The following is a 24,082-nucleotide window of genomic DNA, read 5'->3' as shown; positions in this document are numbered from 1 at the left end:
TAAATATTTTTGTTTGTTTTGTGTATACATTTTAGGTATATCCTGATATGTGTATTTACATTTTAAAATATCGTGCTTTTCTTAATCGTCAACAATTTAAAGTTCAAGTATTAATGCTTTTTGTCATTCGATTTTTGACTTTCTCTGCAGTCACAAGGACATAATTGCGTTGTGGCATAAATTTCTGTAAATTTATGCATTTGAAACAAATTTTGAAATCATGATTGATACGTTAAAATTATTATGAAAAGTTATTTTTGATGAACGTCAAATTGTTGACAAATATGAAAAATGCATGTTACTGTTATACAAAATTTAATTCAGCAATAAGTGTTCACAATTCAGCTATTTAACTCTTATTGCTAGATTTTAATATTCAAATATGAAAAATTCCATTTTGTATGCAATGATTTTTAATTGAATTAATAATTAAAACGAAAATAGGTAGAGTTGGCCATGTAAACTTTTTAATCTCTATAGTTTCCATAATGAAGGAATAAATAGCTTTCGAAACTGGCAGCTTCCCCCACGGGTAAGGAAATAACACGAAAAGGCCAAATAACTTTTAAAGTCATATGAAAGCTATCATAAGTATTCTTGACATCTCCACAGCTTTTACCAAAAATAGTGGCCTATATTTGTTTATACAAAATTTCAGTATTGTGCGATAAGTACTTTCTAAGATATGTACAAATAACTATTGAACTTATATGGCAGCTACTAGAAGGAGTCAAGGAATTTCAGCGATTTTTATCATACATATAACATCCTGCGTGAAATTTCGATATTATAGCTTCAATCATTTCAGAGATATAGCCAAATTATTTATTACAAATCATTTGTGAAAATTTGGTGAGCTACCTCTATTAGTTTTTGAGTTATCGTTGGGACGGGCAGACGTGGTTAAATCGACTCAGAATTCGATGCTGATCAAAAACATAGTCTTATGTCCATATCTGAGGCCATTATTTTCTAACGTTACAAATGAAAAGGAAAATTTCTAATACTCTTCGATTTTACGTTCGCGCGGGTATAATAAAATTAAATTTGTTTTCCTACAGAATATTTAAAATAAATTATCAAATGGAACACCAAAAGTTATACAATTGTTTTGTAACTTACGTCCTTTTTTCTGAAGTTTTTTTATACATTATTATTAAAGTTGACAAATTTTGAAAAAATTCTGGTGCATAAACAACAACAGGTTCATCATTTGTTATGGTACGATTGACTATACTGAATGCATCCGAAAAATGATCAACCCAATCAATGAATCCAGCTTTTATTTGTAATTCTCTTAATGTCATAGCATTATAAAGTTTTTCATCATTTCTACGTTCATCTAACGGAGCTTTAAATGAAAAAAAAGAGTATAAGTACAACATATTAATTTTTTTTTTAAATTTAATAGCTTGTTTTAAAATTAAGAGCATATTTTATTTATTTGAAATCAGCAAAAGTAAAGAACAATCCGAATAAATATGATATTAAAACTAAAACGTTATTTTTTCTACAATCAAGCAATGATTATTTTAAAAGAGGGCACAGTTAAAATATTTATTAAATGGTTAAATAAAGAGAAAAATAATAATTTTTACGTTAGGTAATAATTAACAATTCTATACTGTAATTTTGTAGTTCTTATTTATATTAAAGATAATTTTGATATACAAAAAAGAAGTCTTCAATTAACAATGATTTCAAAATTAAAGTATGTAATATCATTTTGATATGCAATTCGGATTATGGATTTAAATTTCTGATTTTTTCAAATATCAGTACTATACAGCTTTGAAATAGAAGTTATTATTTGAAACCTCCTAACTTGTTAAATATTAAATTATTGTAAGATTCCCATATCTAAAGTTGAACACAAACAAAAAGTGTTTGTTCAAGAATTTTATTTTCTTAAATTAAATATTTATTTTATTTACCTGTAATTTGTGCTATTTCTGTTTCAAAATCAATTATTTCTTGCATTTGACGCTTAGCTTCATTTTCATTAGCTCCTAATAATACAGCTACTTTTGTCATATAATCTAAATAGGCTTTTAAAACTTTTTCATGCCCGGTTTTATTAAGATAATGATCACGCGTAGGTAAATTTAAACCACCTTGATCAATACTTATTATATTTCTACTAGAATTTTTATCGTCTTCAGCCACACCCCATGTAAAAAATCCATTCATATTATATCTTGTTGAAATTAAAATAAAATAAAAAAAATTGTATGTTTAATATAAATATGATAGAGTTAAATTAATGAATATACAATATATATATATTATATTGTTATGAAGTTGAATTTAAATTTCTAGTCAGAAATTATTTCTAGTCAGAATTCGGAGTTTGTGATTACACACGCAAGTTTAAGAAATCTTTCAAAATTTTCAATACACCAGGGCCTTAAAAATTAGATAAGGATTTCTGAATAACTCAATTATTTTGTAGCACATCATGATTTTCAAACCAATAGTAATATTTCTAGCAATGTTAAAGCAAGGATTGCTAGAAATTTAATTTCTTTCTTATTGATTCAAAGAAAATTAATATTAATATTACCTATTTTGTATTTTTAAATGCTCTTCTAAAGTCCAACTTGATATATCATAATCACTATCTGTTATATTCCAACCTCCAAAATTTTTAATGAATTTTTTCATTGGTTCAGCACCCAATTTCTCAACAATACCATCTTCATCCATACATGATTCATAATAAAATTTTGCTTTTTTCTCAGCTTCTGATGTAAAATATTGATCTGGTTTCTCTAAAAAAAATATTTTTTTATTATGTTAAATGGAAAATTGCATGCTGTTATATAGAAATTGCAGTAATATTGCATTGCTACACAATTCAACTTATAAGTTCTTTTTGCTGGAGTATATAGTAATACTGTATTAACTACAATTCCAATATTAGGGTAATTTGAATACAAGCAATTCTTAATTTTCATAACAAAACATTATATTATGACTTTTAAGTTAAATTAAAATATTTGTCATTAGACCGAAATCAACAATTCATGAAACAGTACAGTAAAACTTGTCAGAGATGGACAATATCGTTAACCCGACGCTAAATAAGAACGATAACCTTATAAGTTTTTGTAATATGTAGTATATTACAAAAACAAATTTTCAGTGTCGTTGAATTAAATGAAATTTTAATTTAGTCGTTGTAGTTGGAAATTTGACATACGGAACATAGTGGAACTGGAACACATTTGTTTGTCAAGCTGTTTTTCAATTTATAAAAAATCAAAAACAGAGATGAGATGACGTTTTGAATAAATGCTTATTGTAAACAGTTCATTGAGTTTTACCTTTCCCATTGAGCGTTGTTTCATCGACATCAGATGATTACGTTGCAGTTGTCGTTCTCATTAAGCATATGGGTAACCAAAATTAGTTGTTTTTGACATTGTCCATAAAATTTGGTTTGCCAGAAAAATTATAATTCTGCTGTCCCTAACACAATTTTTATATGAAAAACGGAAATACTTGTCAAACGCCATATCTGGAGAAAATATTTGTAAATTTTGGAATTTTTTATAATATATTTTTAAACTGTCAGTTGCTGGAAATGTGAAATTTCTGTCACAAATGTCATTACTGATTGTTTCAATGTTATTTAAAAGGTGGCTACTAGATATTATATTTTGAACAAGTTAAGTAAAATCTTAATCATAGTTATATTTTTGATAGAATAAAGAAAAGGATTAGAAACTTAACTATTAAACAAAAATACATAATTATTTTTCAACTTGTACATCCCAGAAAAGTGTCTGAGCTGAAAAAAAAAATTCGGAAAAATTTTTCGAATTTCAGGAACTTGAATTTATTAAAAAAAAATTAGATTATACCTTCTTACCTAAATAATTTTTAATAACTATTTGATTTTGTTGCTCTAACTTTCCAAATGTACCCCAAATTGATTTTCCATCTGGTAAAGGATTTTTAGCTATCCATTGATTACTGTATATTACATAGGAATTATGTTACATTGATTATAGTATTTTACATTATAACATAGGAGAAAAATATAAAAATATGTAGTATTAATGTCTTTATATCTAACAAGTCCCAATACTCAATTTATTTTACGAAATATTACGAATTTTTGCCTTCGTTTCTGTTTTTTTCTTTAAATGCCACTGATTAATTTCTTTACATCTATATAAAGACATTAATCATACGAGTATGTTAGATATAAAGAAATTAGTAGTATATTTTATAAATGTTGTAAAAAATGAAAGCTTAATAATGAAAAATTAAAATTTATTGATCTCAATTTATTCAGCTCAAGAATTTATATAGTTTTTTAGGAAGAACTTAATTATTTGTATATATGTTTCTAGTTTAAGAATTTATATGTATATCATTCAGCAAAAAAAAATCAATTTGTAATGAAAAGTGAAGATCAGTATATGTAATGTAATTCAGCTAAAAAGAATATGTGATTTAGTATAATAATTCAGTTTTTAATGAAAAATAAATGTTTCAGCTCAAGATTTCAATGAATATATATATAAGTATGTATATGTGTAATTTAGTTCAAATATAATATATAATGGATATGTCATGGAGTAAAATCATAAATTTTCTAACATCCAAATTGCGGTAATACTGCATTACTTATACAATTCAACAATTAGTATTGTTGTAAGTTGAAGTATGTATAGAAATACAGCGTTCTTATGATTTGGATGTCAGTGATTCAGTGTTGTGCTTATATGTTGCATTTTATAACATATCAAATTATGCAAACTGAATTCTGAAACACAATAGCAGCATTATATTTTTTTGATTTCATCATGAAGTTTTTGAAAATTTTGAAAAATTTTTGAAAAATTCATTTACCAGGAAAAACTATAAAAATCATCACATGGATCTATGCTACGGTCTATTGAATTTAAAATAGAACTGGCAGCATGTATACAAGGTTCGGTTAAACATGGATCTTAAAAATATATAAAAAAAAAAAGAAAAAATTTTATTAATGATTTTTGTTTTTTAATTATTATTTAATAAATTCCAAATTGAAATTTTTCGTAAATTATTTAGTTTATGCATTAACTACTGATATAACTTATGATATAGCTTTAATATGGGAATTAAACTATCCTTGATAATTTAATATTAACGCATAAATCAGCAATTATTCATACTTACAGGCTGAATTATTTATTAATACCGTATTAATGCATTTTGGAAGGCAAGGTATATTACTAACTTAAAATAAATTCATCTTTTGAGTTCTTAATTTTAGTTAAAATAAAAAACATTTAACTTAATGCTAAATCACAGAATATTATGTTTCGTTCCATTTTTTTATGTAATTTGTTTGGTCAAATATAAGCCTGTTTTGAATTTGTGAATTTTCCCAGATTTTGAATGCCGAAAGAAGAATTCATTTAGTTCTAGCTAAACTGAAGACTTGGCAGCAAGGAAATTCGACAAGGTATAGTGAAATGAGTTCTAAAGAACTTTTTGCTTAGAACATTTCGAGAATCCCCTTAAGACTTTTTTGGTCGCAGGCGAAGTCTGCCTAAAATATGAAGTACCGTTGTAAAAATTTACTATGATTGCAATAGTTCAAAATTTAATAATACTTTTAGAAAGTTTAGCGTTAAAATAAGTTAACAAAAATCTAGCATTTTTTGGAATAATTTTTTGAAAATCAATCCCACTTGGCCGATTTTTTTTATTTTGGACACCAATCTTGCTAGGCCTCAGGCTTTGAAAAAGGTTTGAGAGAAATCATCGTCATTGCGGTATTGTTGATTTTTTATTTTTACTTTAATATTTGTCGATTCAACTTATTCATGGAATTGTTCAACAAGTATAATATTTTGAAAGTCTTCCAAATGGCTCCAACAATTTTAAAACTGTTTCAATGCTTCTAAAAACCTCAACGTTTTTTCAAATTTGTTTCATTTTAATTAGAAAATGTGTTCATTGTGTAAAATTAAAAATTTAACAAGAGCAACTCTGAATTGTTACATTAAAATGGAATATATTATATAGTTACGCAGTTACACCACTTTCTGTAAAATTCATATTATGAATATAAATTGCTTAATTGTGTTCCCATACTGAGTGAAATCAAAAATTCAATATTGCAATTACCTACATTGCGGAATTCATCATATATATTTGATATGTTGAATATAGAAACAATATTGTAGGGTTTCGTTTTTATACAATATTGAACTTTTGATTTCATTGATTAAGGGGTTAACGAAATTTTAAAGTACTTTTTTTTGACATAATTGTGACATAATTTCAACTTGGAATTAGAAAATGTACTTCAATATTCAAAATTGCAGTGGTCTGGTATTAATACAAAATTCAGCTTACGTGTTTTTTTTTCTGAATTGTGTATCAAAATAGTATTATTGCAATTTTGAAATGATCGTATATATATTAAACTAAAACAAAAAAAAAATTATTATTTTGCTAGCGCTACAAGAAAAGGAAGACCAAATTTACCTCTATTTTGGACGTTTAAAAATGTGCTATCAATATCTTTTGTTCTTGGTACAAAGATTACAAGTAATAGACAAAATGTTAATGTAAAACAAGTTGATAGCAATATTTTTTCCAATTTCGAAAGTGATTTCCATAATGAATTTCCCTATGTATTAAATAAGAGAATTAATTGTAAGATAAAGTAAAGAAGGAAGCAAAAGCATATTAAAATAGTTACTAACTCTTGTTTTATATCTAACTTGTATTCCAGATCCGGATGTTTCATTTAATTGTATGGTCCCAATCGAACTGGTATCTTCATCAACGAAATCAGCTTGCTTATAGCGAGTCATCTGCAAAACAAATTAATAAAAAATAAAAAATGAAATTTTGTCGAAATATCAAGTTTAAACGAAATTAAATTACCTTTACTGACATTATTTGCATTCTAAATTACAAAAAAAGGGAAAACAAAAACAGAAAACAAAATGAGAACAGAAACCAAAATTAAATTGTAAGTTTTGCAATTGCGTTTCTATTGTTAAAACCCCAAAATTTTTAGTTTAAAAATTTTTAATTTCTCTTTATAATAACCTTTCTTTTTTTTTTGAATTTTAATTAATCAGTCTACATTTTTAAGTCCATAGTTTTTTTGTGTTTTGTTTTCAGATATTTTAATTTGTTTATAACACTAATATTTGTTGTTTATTTAATTAAGTTATTTTTATGCTTTATGTATCATTTTGTACCATCCTAAAAGTGCAATTTAAATGGGTATACTACATATTCAACTTGAACGTTTTGAACTGATAAAAATGTAATAATAATACAAGCTTATCGTAACACGGTTTTAATATAAATTTTGTTAACGCTGTACGATTTTGCAGCTGAATTCTGTAATATAGTACAACATTAACGAAATATTATTAATATTATCATTATATTCAGAATAAAACTCCAATGTGAATATGTAAATTTGAAAGTAAGGGATGAAGAAATTTGCAATGAAGAGAGGAGAGGAGTGGAGAGGAGTGGAGAGGAGAGGAGTGGAGTGGAAAGGAGAGGAGAGGAGAGGAGAGGAGAAGAGAGGAGAAGATAGGCGAGGAAAGCAGAGAAAAGAAAAAGAATGTTATCTGAGAAAAACTGCCAAAATTGAAGATTTAGCTTTAACATGAAGGTTTGCTTGTCATATTTTTTGTGCAAACTTCAAAATAAGATTTTTAAAATTTTTACATTTTATACAAATATCCTCAAAATTAAGGTTTTTTAATGCTAGAGAAGTTTTTCAGAATTGGAATTTTTTACGCTGTTTTCCATGTTTTGCTAAGTTTACAAAAAACATTTTGACCAAAAACTCAATTTTAGGCATGATGACGCTTCCACGAAAGAAAATGTTTTATATTCTCCTTTACAATAAATTCTATATCAATCAACTTCGGGCATTACCTAAACGCGCATACGGCTTATGACATCATTGGTTTTTTTTTTGGTTTCTGATTTGGTTCGAATCGAAATCGTTATATTTTTTTTCAATTAAACTGCAATTAAATTTCTCGAAGGTTTCGTTAAGTTTTTTTTTATCAAATCTTCAAAATGAACCCATTTCTAATAAAATTTCAATTCAATTATCCATTTAATAATATATTTTATACTTTGTTCAATCTTTATCTCATATATAGTTAGATTTGTATAAAATTTTTTGTTTATGTTTATTGACAAAATATATTTATCGACATTTTTTGATTCAATTTTTGTTTTAACATTTTTTTTTTAATTTAAAACTCATTTACAGATTTTGTTTTTTATGAAAGAAATAAAAATCAGAGAATCAAATACCTATTTTTTTTGCAGTAAATTAAAAAGTTTAGGTTATCTTTCAAAAGATGGCTTATGCTTAGCTAAGAAACGGTATATACACACACGCACACACACAAAATCTCCTTACACATTATGTATTTCTTTTTTTAATTTTCAATTAAAAATATTTCTTATTAATTCAACTAAAGAACTTAAACGAAAAAAAAATAAAAAAAACAAATAGAAAAGAAACAATTTTTTTATTATTTTTTTCTCATAAAAACATCATGTGTGGGTCCTGCCACACAAATATCACAAAAAAGAAACATTTTTTGTATATTTCGCACTATTTATATTTTTTATTTATTTTTGTATAGATTAAAACAAATATTTGGTTTTTTTTTTTTTAATTTTATACTTTGATAAATTTGATTTTTTTTCCGGTTTATTTAACCAGCAGTATCTAATTTATTCTTTCAAATAGACTCTTTAAAAAAACTAATAAATGTACACAATTTTAAGCTTTTGCATATTTTTGTTATTGTTAAAGGATATGCTTTTTTTTTATCTTTTATTTTTGTTCTTATTTTTTAGGGTATATGAAAACGTGGCAAAATTTAATTTCAATATGTATAAATCATACATATGTATATACGCAGACACACTCATACAACCGATAGAGTTGACCATGGACTATTTTACAAGGGAAAATAAAGATATTATTTTTAAGTGTAGAGAAAATTAGAATGCGCTGCATATATACTAAAAAACTTGAAATGATAAGAAATTACTACCTTGCAAATAATATGAAGGGAAATATTTTTCATTTTGAAAGCATAAGTTGCTTTTATTTTTGACAATTGCCTTCTGTTTTTTGCTAACAGAAATTATTGCAATAAAATATCTTTTTGACATATTCTCACAATAAATATAAATTAGATTCCAGTTCCAACGCATTGAAGAGGATTTCAAAATAAATTGAATAAGATTTCAGTATAAATTGAATAACTTAAAAAAAGATAAAGCTAATTTTTTTCCTATTACGTATATTTCCTTTTCTCAAAAACATAAATGGTTAAGTGAAAGCTTAAGTAACTAAATAAAATTAATAACAAGTTTATAAGTTATTGTCATATGGATAATTGTCGAAATAGTGAGTACAAATCTAAACTCAAATCTATTTTGCTCCATATATTTATTAAACAGATGAACTGTTTTGTCCTAAATTTAAGTTAACGTTAGCCTTACATTTAGGTAAACGCTCAATATTTGAAGGTAAAAAAAATTTTTGTAATATATTAAAATGTATAACATAATCATTATGCATACAAGCTTTTTGTTGATACACATATATGTATATTTATACAAATTTGGTTATTTTAAAACTTTCAACTATAAAACGAAAAAAAATCAAAGTTTGTACTTTTAATTGATCAAAAGTGAATTTAACCGCCCTATTATGTACAATCGAACCCGCCTAAATTCAAACCCCGGTTAAAAGTGTAAAAAATTTTATGTTTTCACACTTTTAAGATTTTTTTAAATAGTTTCAGATGCACAGCTGAAAATCCCATATTGCAAATTATATTTTAGTATAAAATATAAAAAAATCATAAAAATACAACCGGTTAAATTGCAAAAAAAATTTAAAAATTTGTGATTTTCTAAACACGTTTATAACGATATAATTCACATTCAAAACAATTGATAAAAATAGAAGATTTTTATATTATAAAGCACAAAACTACAAATTATTACAGTTCAATTAAATTGCACTGTAATTTAATTGTAATAAGTTAAGAACATAAAATTAAAATCCGCACCTGTTAAATACAATTTTATTGCAAATCTATGATCAGGAGATCTTCTTAATTGAAAAAAAAATTTATCCAGTTACTGCGAAAAACGCTTAGCTGCAAGAATTTTTCTTGGTTTTTAGTTTAGAAATTAACCAGGTCTGACTGTATACATAATATGTAAGTACAATGTATGTACATAGTAAGCAAAGCTTCAATATGTTTCTCAAAATATTATGAAAAAAATCTGATGTGGTCAGCACATAACCGACCGCAATGTCTATTGTCTTGTTAAGTGAAAGTGTCACAGAATATTATAAAAATGCCTGTTGAATACTTCTTTCCAATTTTTAGGGCATTAGTAAGTTTATAGTTAATATACCCAGAAAAATCAAGAATTTTATTTAACTATTGAGTTATACAATATGGAATATCAAACGTTGTTAAATGAATGTCAATATATTAAAAAGAATATTTTAAATATGGAATGTGCCGGCATGCCCACCTGCCTGCTCGCCCGCCAGTCATTGAAATGTATATGCTCTACATACCTGCTTACTAAAGTTTTTATGTTTTGTGATCGTGCTTTTTATTTTTTTTGTTTTTTTTTTAACTTTCAAAATTATTGACATTTGTTTAACTCGGTTGGGTGTTTGATAGAATATTTGTATATTTTTCTTTCTTTTTTTTATCTACTTAAAATATTGTGTATATTTATTTTTCTATATCTACTTAAAATTTTTTGTTTGTATTAAAATCATTAAATCAATATTATTCTCTAAAAAAAATTATTTATTACAAAATCAAAATTTTTCATATATGAAAAGCATAAAAACTATGTGTCGAATTTTTATGGGCTATTTATTCGAAATTTAAAGTAAGCCAACATAAAAATAGTTGGGTAGAAGTGAAATTTATACGAATAATCCGATGAGAAAATAAATATACTGAATTTAATCCAAATCGTAATTCAGATAACCGAATATTTTGTTACCCCTCAAACTCAAGCGGTGAATCATTTCATTTTTATTAAAAATAGATTTATGTTTCTTTCATAATAAACCATAATTTTATGTGAATTTTAACTGAAATGAACTAGGCACTTTTACATAATTGTAAATTCAACGAGTTAACTTAAGTTATTCGGTTTAATTTCAAATGCTAAATAACTTAAGTTTGCAGGTTAATTAGATTTTACTTATATTATCGTTTATTTGTTAATTGCTAAAATAATATAAATAACTATATTATTAATAAATTAGGTACATATTTAAATTACAATAAAACTGCAAAAAAATTAAACTGTGTACAGTCAGATTTGTCTATTGTTTGAATGTCAGGGAAAGTGTTCTTATATCCTGCCGCAAAAATTGCGTTCCCAAATAGAAACGCAGAAAAATATTATGTTTACTAGTTTCTGGAGTATACATATTAAAACATAATCAATTAAAAATCGGCTAGTAATTAAAGTTCGGCTTCATTGTTTTAACAACCAGAGTTGCCCGATATTGAAAAGTAAAAGAGAACTAGTTAATTATTTCTTTATAATGTGTGTAAATTTTGCTCTTAGTAGAGTTTCGACTTGTGCTATGCGAATTCTTTGAAGTTAGTTTCGCCAGTTAGTTTCGGTAACAACCAGAACTCTGATATCAAATTTCAAGAAAATCCATCAATTCGCTTCATAGATATGGTAAAAAATGTAAAATCGGCCCTCAGATCGGTTTCCGAGCTCTGATCTGTCCAAAAAATTTATATGTTTATTGTTTTAATACGAATAATTTGAATTTCAAGGAAATCGATTGATTATAGTTCTTTATATTTCTTTATATACGCAAAAATGTATATTTGGCCCGTAGTAAACATCCAGTTGCTGACATCTGATTCCATCCAAAAGTTAGAAGGCTTCGCGAACGGCCGAATGAAGCTTATATATGAAATTTCAAGTAAATCAGTTGAATCAAAGTGCAGTTCTCGAGGCCTAATATATCCCAAAAGTCGATCAATCCGTGCCGCGCCATACTCGAAATAAACATATAAAATTTCATCAAAATCGGTTCACCCGAACTTGAGATACACGCGTGCACACACAGACCGACAGGTTGCTAAAAATAGTTTATTTACACTTCCCTACCATGGAAAAGTGCGTTTCCACCGAAAACTCGATATGCAAAATTTGTTGCCATCACATAACCTACCTATTGTATACACAATTCAGTCGGTAAAAATGAGAGCGAAAAAAATATAATGTAAATGTCTAGTTCAGACCTTGATTTTTATTACAGTGATAAGATTTTAATTCTAATCTATGTATATTATTTTATACAATTTCTTGTTGTACATATGTATATACGCTTATATACGTATTATATATATATATATATATATATATATATATATATATATATATCTATATATATATATATATATAAATTATATAGCTTTTTATATAATTTAGGTGAATTATATAAAAAGCTATATGATTTTAAGTATGGCACTTTTAGGAAATGTATTTTCATACTTATGTACATATATATATTTTACAAAGATGGGAAGACACATAGAAATGCAAACAAAATATACTAATAGTAGATTATGAGCGCAAAATGGTTCAAAAAGTGTGCAATACTTTCAGGAAAGCTTAAAAAAGGTAAACTGCGTAAACTTAAAAAAGTACTAAAAGAGCGCCAGTTTAAATTTTACGTTGTTTTTGCTAAGTCAGTTCAAATTGTAAAACTATATTGACAACAATGATAAAATTGGCAGATTTTGAGAGTTCACTTAGAACAGATTTAGTTAAAACTTTTACTACACATGAAAGACAAACTGTCAAGTCAATGAATGATAAGGCTTGTGAGTTTCTATACAGAGAAATTTATTAGAAATATATTTTCGATTAATAAATTAAAAAAATATTTAAAAATCAAAAAATAATATTAAAAGCGAAATAACACTTTAAAATTTTAGATCGTCACAAAAAACAGAAAAGCACCAATTTGATAGACAACTAAAGTGGCGCCGCCAGTTTTAGTAATAACGATTACAAAAACTTAAAGGATTTTAAGTTTTCGTTGTATAAGGATTTTATTGCGTATGTACTTATGCATGTACGAGTACTTAAAGTATATATGTATACGTATAAAATATACAAACATTTCAAATTATATTCGAAATTTCTCCGAAAATAATTTCGATTTCTCTCGGACAGACCTAAACATATACAAATGTTCTAGAAAGCGTACAAGTTATATGTGTATATATTGTATATGCATATGCAATAATATATATGTTTATTTATTGTCTATGTATATACATTGTTATAGGAATAAATTTTATAAATTTATCAACTCTATAAAGAATTTTCTTTAACTAGTTATTATCACAGAAATAAAACTTTACAAAAAGAATGAATAAAAAAAATCAGAAGCTTTTATTTGAAAGTACCCATTCGTTTTAATTTTTTTATTATACTTATACAATTTCATACACGAATATATAACTAACTACATATACATATATTATGTGTATTACACACTAATATGCATAAATAATTTGATTTAATTCAAAAGTTTACCATTTGTTACTTTTTCTTGTATAAATATTTACGTACTCAGTAACGTATAGATAAGAATTCCAATATAAATATGATTATGAGAAGAATTTATTTCCTTATACAAATATGCATACATACAGGGTGTCTCGTATCAAAGTGTATTGCTTTATACCATTGTATATTGCAGTACAATTTGCTATATATCATCGTATAGATGAACCATATACCAAATTGTAGAGCATTAGACAAGGTTGCCAGCTGTACTGAACTGGGAGAAAGCCCCATGTTACGTCACCTAGAAAATTAACTTTTTTTTAAAAATGAAGAGTTGAAAATTAAAATTTTTTGAACTTTAAACTCATGTGATTCCGAAATCTGAAATGATTATAACTAACGTAGGTGTTCTTAAGAAAGCTCTTATTCTGACGTTTCCAAATCATATTTAATAATGTGCAGTCGAAATTGATTTTAAGCCACTGTAATTCGGAATATGTTGAGCTGTGACCATGGTCTCTATACAAAAGTATTCTCTACTCATTAGAGCCTATAAAACGGAATATAGCAGTGTACTTTGAAACGAAGCGCTCTGTATAAATATTTATATAAAAGTTATAAATACGTACGTAATAAAGTAATATATAAGGTTAATTCCACGATCATTCTAAAATTATAAGTATCTTATTCATTAATATTAATTCAATTATATCTTAGTATAAAAATAAAAGTAAACTTCGAAATCGTTATTTCTAATATCCAAACTGCAGTGAGGTCATTTTGAACAAAACTGGTCAAACTATAATTTGATTTTCATTTTGTATTTTAAAAATTCTTGCCTCAATAGCACCATGCTCCTATTTTGGCCGTTTATGTGTCTAATTTGTAGCTTTATTTTAATTTACTTTATACAATTAGGCCTTCTTGTTATGAAAATTTCAGGAAGAATTATTGTTTAATTATTTTATTATTATGATTTAGTTTATAAATCTTAATAGATTAGTTATTTATTATTATTACAATTTGGATATTAGTACCCGTTTATTGTATATTATTTCACTATATATAAGTATATCACACCTTATTTGCAGTCTACGATTTCTAAAGTTAGAATTTTTTTCTTTTTTGATTGAATATATCATTTTCCCAATAAGGGCTCCCATTTTTTCAACTGAATTTTCGCACTTTTATCTTAAAATACCAACTAAACTTATTCCTCATTCAAAAATAAAGTGAATGAATGTGGACTAAATTTTATATAATATGTTTTCGAAAAAACGAGATACACAATATATGGAAAAATTTTTCTCATTCGAATTTTATATTATACGAACATATGACACTCACACATTTTCCTTTTACTCGGCGAGGGAAAAAATGAGATACATGATTACGTCCCTCAATATTACCTTGACAAGTATAACATCGTCCATTCTAATATCAAAGTTTAGTAAATCTTTTATAATTTTCGTTGAACATGGTATATGAAACAACGATTTAAACAAGCAATATGAAAAATATATATAGGTACGTAATATGCACAGAACAAACGCAGATTGAAATTTTAAGTGAAGTATTCGATCTGCCATATAAACGAAGTAAATGTCGGAGGTATAGATAGATTTTCTTACAGAGAGTCCGATTCCATCGAATTTTATTATACTTATCATTTTATTATACTTTAATTTTTTTAATATGTTTTAAGTGTATTTAATTACTTAATTCACACGTATTTTATAAGTCTACAAAAATGTGTATATGTATATGTATATGTATATGATTTATATGCTTTATACAGGGTAATTCAGTTATCAGTGACATAACATATACCATCATTTAGGGCATTGAAAATGAGTAAAATTTTATTTCATAACTAGGTATCAAATTGCAACGGTTTCCGAGGTACAGAGGTTTTAAAGAATTTTCACTAAATTTCTACTTGCTCGAGTTTTTTACTTATAACTTCCATTTTTAAAAAAGGTAGTATAATAACTTCCTTTTTAAAAAATATATTGTTTTCAATTCCTGTACTAGCCCTTTCAAAAACTGTTCACTCGAGAATTCTACCTTTTTTAGAAGGGAAGTTATACGTAAAAAACTTGGGTAAGTAGAATTTCGTGAAAACTATTTAAAAAAATCCCTGTATCCCGAAACCGTTGATATTTGACAACTAGTTCTTAACAAAAATTTTATCCATTTTTGATGCCCTATACAATGATATATAATATTGTATTCTTAACTGAACCACTTTGTATACATAAGAATATACAGTTATCGAATTGTTTAATTAACTCATTTGACACAGTATTCTAATAAAGCTTTACATTATATGCATGCAATTTATTAGAAATATTTAAATGTTAATATACGATACCATATTGAATATGTGTGTATATTTATATATAACTAGCGTATACATCATTTATACAAAAATATCTAACGTATATATCTGTGGCGATATGAAATAATTGCTTAAATATGTTTTTATGATTTCACACATTAAGGCATAGCATTAACGCATGTAATATACACTTAGTACAGTTAGTAATATAGTATTACTACTATATTTACCATTAGATTATATTTATCATTATATTACTAACATACTTTTAGTAATATAATGAATTTATAAAATTGTATATTTTTTTTCAAGCCGTTATAACTTCACATTTTCCTGTACTTGCCTGAAAACTTAAATCAATTCATATTTTATTTAACTCATTCATAGTTCATCAATTCATAGTTCATTAAACTTCATGAATATATATGGGACCTGTTATTGGACACATTTGGTAGTTTAATGAATCTAATTTCATTATTTTTTCGATTATTTAAAACTTGTTTTTGGACTTGCATACCAGCTACCCAAACCTGTCAAACCATTCCATCAAACCTGAAATTGGACCCACGAATTGGGCACACGAATGCCAAGTTTATTAATTTTCCAAATATTTAGAATTTGCTTTTGGAGTTTAATGGCAACTACCTCTAAAACATCTTTGAATTGTATGGCAGCTACCCGAGTCCATTGCGGAAATTGGTCCAATTACAATAGCAGCTGTCCTTGGCAGAAAAGAAAAAACATGTGAACGTTTGATGTCGATTGCATTATTCGTTTTTGAGTTATCGTGCGATGGGACGGACATGTCTAAAAAAACGCAGAATTTTACGCTGAGCAAGAATTAATATACATACATGTCCATATTGGAGACGATTCCTTCAAACTCCATACTAAAGAGAATATACTCTTCAAGAAGGTGCGGGGTATAATAAGCAATTAAAGGATTTCTTACATAACCTAAGTTACAATAAAGTTTTTAAATGGAAAAAAAATTTTTTTTTTCCATTTTAGCTCCTAAGCCTTTTGCGAGAGAGGCCAATACTGTATGAAACATCCTGTATAAGCTGTGTCCATATGCAAAGAAAATTTAATATCTTATAAGTCTTGTTAGTGTTATTGACAGAGCGATTTCGTAATAAAAAGATTCTGCACAAAACAAAAAACGAAAATTAATTGCTTTTGACTAACAAATTATTCGACATTGCCGTTAAATGGAATGTTCGCTTGAGATTTCAATGTTTATATACAAAATTGATTACGCAATGAAATGTTATGACAATGCGAAATAATTTTAATTTTTATTTTGGGCATAATATATCGAATTTACTTTGTTCTATTGTTTACAGAAACATATTTAGAAAATATTACAGAGTATATAAAATGTTTAGAAAAAAAAAAGAATTTACAAATTTTAAGTATATTGTTAAGTTCAAATATATATAATAAAAAAATCTGATGTGGTCAGCACATAACCGACCACATTGTGTATTTTCTATCTGAGTGAAAGTGTTACAGAATATTAAAAAAATTTCTGTTAAATACTTCTTTCCAATTTTAAGGACATTTGTAAGCTTATAGTTAACATATCTAGAAAAATGTAAATTTGTCTTTTAGTACAGTTTCGTTTTGTGCTATCCGAATTCCCTGAAATGCCCACCAGTTAGTTTTGGTAATGTCCAGAACTCAAATATCAAATTTCATGAAATCCCATCAATTCGTTTCGTAGATAGGGTGAAAAATGTAAAATCGGCCCGCAAATCAGTCTTCGAGCCCTGATCTTTCCAAAAATTTATATGCTCATTGTTTTGATACGAGGAATTCATATATTAAATTTCAATGAAATCGGTTGGTTATTTCTCTTTATATTCTCAAAAATGTATATTTGGCCCGTAGTAAACGTCCAGTTTCCGATGCCTGATTTCTTCCAAAACATAGGAATTTTCGCAGACGATCGAAGCTTATATATGAAATTTCAAGAAAATCGGTTGAATATTTTCTTCAAAACGTTGAAAAATGTAAAACAGGCCCGCTAAAAAGTGCAGTTCCCGAGGCCTGATATATCCCAAAAGGTGATCAATCCGTGCCATGGTGGAAATAAACTTACATATAAAATTTCATCAAAATCGGTTCAGCAGAACTTGAGATACACGCGTGCACACACAGACCGACAGACCGACAGACCGACGGACCGACAGTTTGCTAAAAATAGTTTACTCACACCTCCCTACTATGGAGAAGTGCATTCCCACCGAAAAATCGATATGCAAAATTTGTTGCCACCACATAACCTACCTATTGTTTATACAATACGGTCGGTAATAAGTGGTAAGTGCAAAAGGATGAACAAAGGAGATTTAATGTGTCAGATCTGATGACAAAAGCAGATTTTAAACAAGTAAAAACGTTTCAGTCGGTAGAAACCGATTGAATTATACTATAGAAACTTTACGGATATGTCTGACCTATAATTGAACATGCGACTGCCAAGTTTCATTAATTTCACTTTATTATTTTTCCAAATATTTAAAATTAGCTTTTGGAATTGTATGGCAGGTACCCGAACATGCCAAGCAATTCCACTAAAATTTCAGAAATATTTCTGACCTAAAATTGGACACACGACTGCCAAGTTTTATGAGTGTGACTTTATTATTTTTCCGAATATAGAAAATTTATCCATCCGAACCGGTGCCGGCATCCTATTAAAATTTTTATAGGATATGCATAATGTAATTAGTTTTTGAAATATTTAAAATAAACTCTTTGGCTTTGCGTTGTATGGCAGCTTCCTGAATCTGTTGTCTGAATTAGTCCAATGGCAATAGAGCTCGTCCTTGGCAGAACAACTTGTGAAAGTTTGATGTCAATTGCATTATTGGTTTTTGAGTTATCGTGCGATCGGACGGACGGACGGAATATACCGCAGATATGTATGTTCATACCGTAGATGATCCTTAAGTAATTACAAACTCCATACCAAAGTTAATACACCCTTCATGAAGTGCAGAGTATAAAAACCCAGGAGAAGAGAAAGGCAAATTTGATAAGAAAATAGAATAAGTACAACGGATAGAAAAACTACGGCAGGCTCGCCAGGTGTCTATAGTTAAGCCAATGAATGACGGATTACAGTATCTATCATATCATGCACCTAGGAGTGAAGTAGAAAAAATAACAAAATCCAATTCGTGGTAGTGCAGAAATTCATGATGAGTAAGGAGTAGATGCCTTCACAACAAATTAACAGTAAGTTAATAGGTACACTTAAAAGGCCAATTTTAAATGTATGTACCACTGTCATACTTACTTCTACTTAGTTATTAACTAAGTATGCATGCATAAGCATTTTTTGTTTATTAAGATCTGTTTTAATTCAATTATAAAATCACTTAAAATTTAAATGTGATCGATTGTGTACATTACTTCATATTAAATTATCTGACCTTTACCTGACAAACTGTAGGTGTTACATAAAAATTATGTCTGAAGAAGTTGTAGAGGATCATTTCAAGTTAATTAACTTTTTAAAAAAACAAAAATAAATTTTCTAACCCAAAATTTCGTGTTTGTGCAATTATTACTAGAAAATTGTGAGTTTCACATCAAACAATGATAAACCGTTATGTAGATTTATTAACCCCGAAAAAATGTTGCGAACAATACAATGATCTAGCTTCAACAGTTTCGAAGCTGTTACGGTTATTTGGAAAATAATACTTATTAGTTTACTACATCCATCCGTCCGCCTATCCGTCCACCCGTTCGGCCGTGCATCCGTCTGTCTGCCCGTTCGTCCGTGGACGAACCCATTTACAAAATTTCTATACCCTTGAAGATAGAAAGCTGAAATTTCATATGTACATAAATCTTTACTAGAAACTTATTACCGTGGAAGAAAATTTTTACACATATCCTTTCCTCTATAAGTTATAGCCCCACAAAATCTTAAAAGTGCCATTTTGCAAATGTAGAAACGTAGTGGCTGGCTTTCTCTATCCTGGCATACCATATTTGAATATTAGAAAAAGAAAATCGCCGTTAAAGTTTACCGTTACCTAAAATCCGTTCTTTCCATATTTTTTTATCGTTTTTCTTCTAGACTTCAGGTTTTAGGAATCTGAAATTTTAACAGCTTTTAGACACTAATAAATGAACTCTTTAGTGTAGTTCTAAAGTGTTAGAACTACACTAAATAGTTCATTTCGCGAAAAGAAAATTTTTTTCCGTCTTCAGTTATAGCATCTCAAAATTTGTAAAATTTGAATATTTGACCCTAACAGCTTTACTACCAGACTAGACCACCTCGTATACATAATAAATAAAATTTTTAAGAGAAGATATATATAAACTTTGATATATATATATAAAACGTTTTTGACTATATTGAAAAATTTAAATCAATTTAAATGATTATTCATTTTCACTACGGATTTTTTAATGTTTTTAACAGAAAATTTTTAAATCATCTTCTTACAGAGATAAAATCATTGCAATTATATATACGAGTAAAATTATTTGAAATTCAAATATACAAATATTAAAACTTGAATATCTATTTACATATATATATATATATATGTACAATGTATAAAATTTACAAAAAAAAAATTAATAAATTTCCTGCATTGTTTTTCTTTAAATGTTTTTATTTGCAAAAAAAATAGGAAATTTTATTATAATAATTTAAAAAAATAAATAAATAAGCAAACTATTCAAAACTAAATTAATTCGGTATGGATTTACGTGTATGCTTATTTACACAACTTGTACATTTACTTATATATATAAATGTTAAGGAACGTATATATGTATATATGTATGTCTAATAAATTTAAATCGATTTTCCAAAAAATCGCAACTTTCGCTAATTGCGTCATTTTAAATAAAGATTCATTTCTGTGAGAAGATAAAGGGTACCTTTAAGGTTGAAGTTCATTGCATTTGATTTCTATATTTATTCCAACCTACAATCTAGCGAAATCTATAATTTAGTTCGGACTTAAAAAAAATTGAGGAAAATGTTGTTACAAAACCACAAAAAATTTAATCAACAATATTTAATTTAATTTTTTAGAAGACCAAAATTATTCTTGCCTAATGAAAAATTTTTATTTTTATTTTTTTACAAAAATTTTTTTCCGAATAGCGAAGATGAAATTGAGCTCTTTTAAGATGCAAAAGAATTAAGATGCAGAATGTGTAATTTGTGTACCAATCGACCAATCTCAAATCACTCATGTTTGAATGTCACAATCGTTTTTATTTCATTCGATTTTGAAAATTATTACGATTATTTCAAAAATTGCAAACAAGGTTAAGAATGAAAATTATCGTCTCAAATTCTACCAACATCATTTTACTCAAACTCATTTTCCTCAATGTTTTTTTTTATGAATACCTCATAAAAATTTGATTTATTCAAAGTTATTCATTTTGATAGTGATAATGTTAAGGAAATTATTGAAAAATGAAACAAAAAAAAATTGCAACAAGTCAGCGGTTGCAACATGGGTCAGCAAATCTCCTTATGCCTTTTTTTTTCTGTCCTTGTACCTTTACTTTCCCATCATTCGCTGCTACGATATTTTATCTTTTTTAACCAGCCATAATCTTTTTCCAACTCAGACTATAACAAGTATGAATCTTTTACATTATAAATTATAATGTCGTCGAAAAGCTAATAAAATATGAAATAAAATCTACATACCTTTTTTGCTGTATTGAACAGTTTAAGAAAAATTATTCATACGGAATTTTTGTGCTGGTTTGTGTGTATGTGTACATGAAAGCTGTCAAAAATCTCAAGCTTTTTTTTAACATAATTATAGGAACCTTGAACTTTTTTTTTTCATTATAAGTGGAATATTTTAAGCGCCAGGAATAATTTTAATAATAAAAAAAAACTTTATCATATGAATGTACATATGTATGTATATACAATGAAAAGTAAGATTCTATTATAATCAATAATATATATATAAGTTTTAATGAAGTTAGAGTTTTGTTTATTGTCCAACGTTCATATGTGCTTATACTTTTCCAGTTTCTTTTACTGGCCTGGTCGTCCATCTCGCTATTCTACTCGGAAAGTGAGAAGAAGGTGAGTAACTATCATATACTTGTATAATGTAATTTTCGAGTGAGAAGAATTATTCCGATTGCATATCTCGTTTTTTCTTAAATTGTATACAAAAGTTTTTCACCTTGTTTTTGAAAGTGAAACATTCAGACGATAATTTGAGAAAAAATGCAAAAATACAATTAAAAAAATGAGTAATCTTATTGGAAAAGTAAAACATCCATTAGAAAAACGGAGAATTTTAAGTTGAAATTGAATAAAAAGTGAGTAAAAAGGTGAGATAAACGATCAGGCTGTAAATATACGGGAAGTGATTTTATTTTTTTATTTTTTCTTATAGATTTCGGAGATTTTCTGATATTGTATTAAATATACTGTTATTATAGTCGTTTTGTTTTGATTTCAGTTTTTAAATCGATTTCTTAGTTTGAGAAGCCCACATAATTTTTGTTTTTATTTTGTTATTTAAATTTTGTATACTATTTAAATAATAATATTATTGTGCTTATTAAATTTCAAAGTAAAATTAAGTTTTTGTCACATTAGTAAAATTGAATTTTTGTCACATTGAAACTGAAAAGAGGAGTAGTCCGAAAGGGCTAAAGTTAAGTGGAATTTAAGAGTGCTAAACGAAAACTTTTTCTTTTTGAAGATGTTATTAATATTTACAATTTAAATTATAAATTAATCATATATGTATGTATGTAGAAAAATATATATGTATGTACATGCGGTAACCTTGATTTTATTTTTTAATGTTTAAATTTTATTGACTGAAAAGAAAATTTTACTTTTACTAAATAAATTTCAGAAATTTTTCTATTCTGCGTTTTTTTTTCTAATTTCTTATATATTTTTGAAAATATGTGCTTATTACTAACGTATTATTAAATCCCACAAGAAATTGAGAACAAAATCTATTCAACTCTGAATGGAAATTTTTAAATAACAGTAAAATTGTTTTTTTCTGTATGCCTTTCAATTCGTTACACAAAAATATTCAATTTTGTATTTCCTAATCTAGACATTAAAAATAATGGATTAATTAAAATCAATTCCTAAAGTTTCAAAATAATTTTAATTTTTAAATTTTTAATTTTTCACTGCTTTCATATTATACAGAAAAACAAAATTATTAAAATGTAAACTGGTGTTTTCAACATTTAAATTTAAAGCAAAAAAGGATCAAATAGTAATTAATTACGACAAATAAACAAAACCAAAATCAAAAAAACAAAAAAAATTTAAATACAAAGTGCACAAATATCCTTAAGAATAAAAAAAATAACCACCCCGTCGCTTCAAAATTGAAATTTACAGCGAAACAGTAGTTAACATATCGCGTTTAGTTTGTCTACACACACAAAACAAAATAAAAAGACTAATAATTTACAACAATTCACAAAAAAAATGGACTAGATATACGATTTTTGACGACGTAATAACGCAAGTCAACAACATAAAAATGAACAAATAAATATAAAAAAGAGAAAAATGTAAATGAGCAAGTAAAAATCAAAGTATATCTGTCTAAGAAGTAGTTCGACTCGTTCCATTCCATTTTTATTAAGATATAAATTGTAATAAGAGTTATGTAGGTAAGAAGAAAACAAAACATTGTTAACAAACGAGTGTATCAAAAACATCGTACTTTAATAAAATTATATTAAGTTAGGTAAAAATTTTGTTATTTTTGATAACAAAATTTATTATTCATTACATATTTTATTTTTCATTTCATACAAGTTAAGTAAAAACATTCGAATGTATGAAAGCAATAGATATAAGTTTAAAATTTCATATTTTGTTATATGGTACATACAGTAATCACCACAATTATTTACACTCTACATATTTTATGTGAAACATAAAAATTAAATTATTATAACTTTTGAAAAAATTAATTTATTGAATCCAAATTTTGTGTACTTGTATTTCAAATATTTCTTCAATATTTTACAAAAAAAGTATGACAAAAAAAACAAAAACGCCAAAAATATTTGCACGGTAGAATTAGGTGTCACAATTGTTTTCACTCTTGTAAGATCAAC

General features: G+C 26.5%; 1 protein-coding gene across 6 annotated transcripts in view; it reads right to left on the bottom strand.

Annotated features, from left to right (window-relative positions):
• Window positions 1–23,467, bottom strand: part of LOC129607073 (neprilysin-3) — a 32,571-nt gene extending 9,104 nt beyond the window's left edge. The window contains exons 1-9 of one of the 6 annotated variants that reach the window (XM_055517799.1): window positions 23,324–23,367; window positions 6,901–7,227; window positions 6,717–6,827; window positions 6,496–6,640; window positions 4,864–4,963; window positions 3,875–3,978; window positions 2,564–2,771; window positions 1,935–2,197; window positions 1,123–1,351 (exon numbers count right to left, since the gene is read on the bottom strand). In XM_055517799.1, coding sequence (XP_055373774.1) covers window positions 1,123–1,351; window positions 1,935–2,197; window positions 2,564–2,771; window positions 3,875–3,978; window positions 4,864–4,963; window positions 6,496–6,640; window positions 6,717–6,827; window positions 6,901–6,921 — 1,181 coding nt within the window. In that variant the 5' untranslated portion in view covers window positions 6,922–7,227; window positions 23,324–23,367. Of the gene's footprint in view, window positions 1–1,122; window positions 1,352–1,934; window positions 2,198–2,563; window positions 2,772–3,874; window positions 3,979–4,863; window positions 4,964–6,495; window positions 6,641–6,716; window positions 6,828–6,900; window positions 7,228–8,310; window positions 8,611–21,659; window positions 21,679–23,323 lie in introns of those variants that run through there. The other 5 variants (XM_055517807.1, XM_055517790.1, XM_055517817.1 and 2 more) reach the window with 5 other exon arrangements.
• Window positions 23,468–24,082: the final 615 nt, after the last annotated feature.

This window comes from Condylostylus longicornis, unplaced genomic scaffold (assembly GCF_029603195.1).
Source record: "Condylostylus longicornis isolate FDR11 unplaced genomic scaffold, ASM2960319v2 ptg000003l, whole genome shotgun sequence".
NCBI lineage: Eukaryota > Metazoa > Arthropoda > Insecta > Diptera > Dolichopodidae > Condylostylus > Condylostylus longicornis.
Note: the sequence above shows the minus strand (reverse complement) of the source record. Positions and strands in the feature narration are given on the sequence as shown.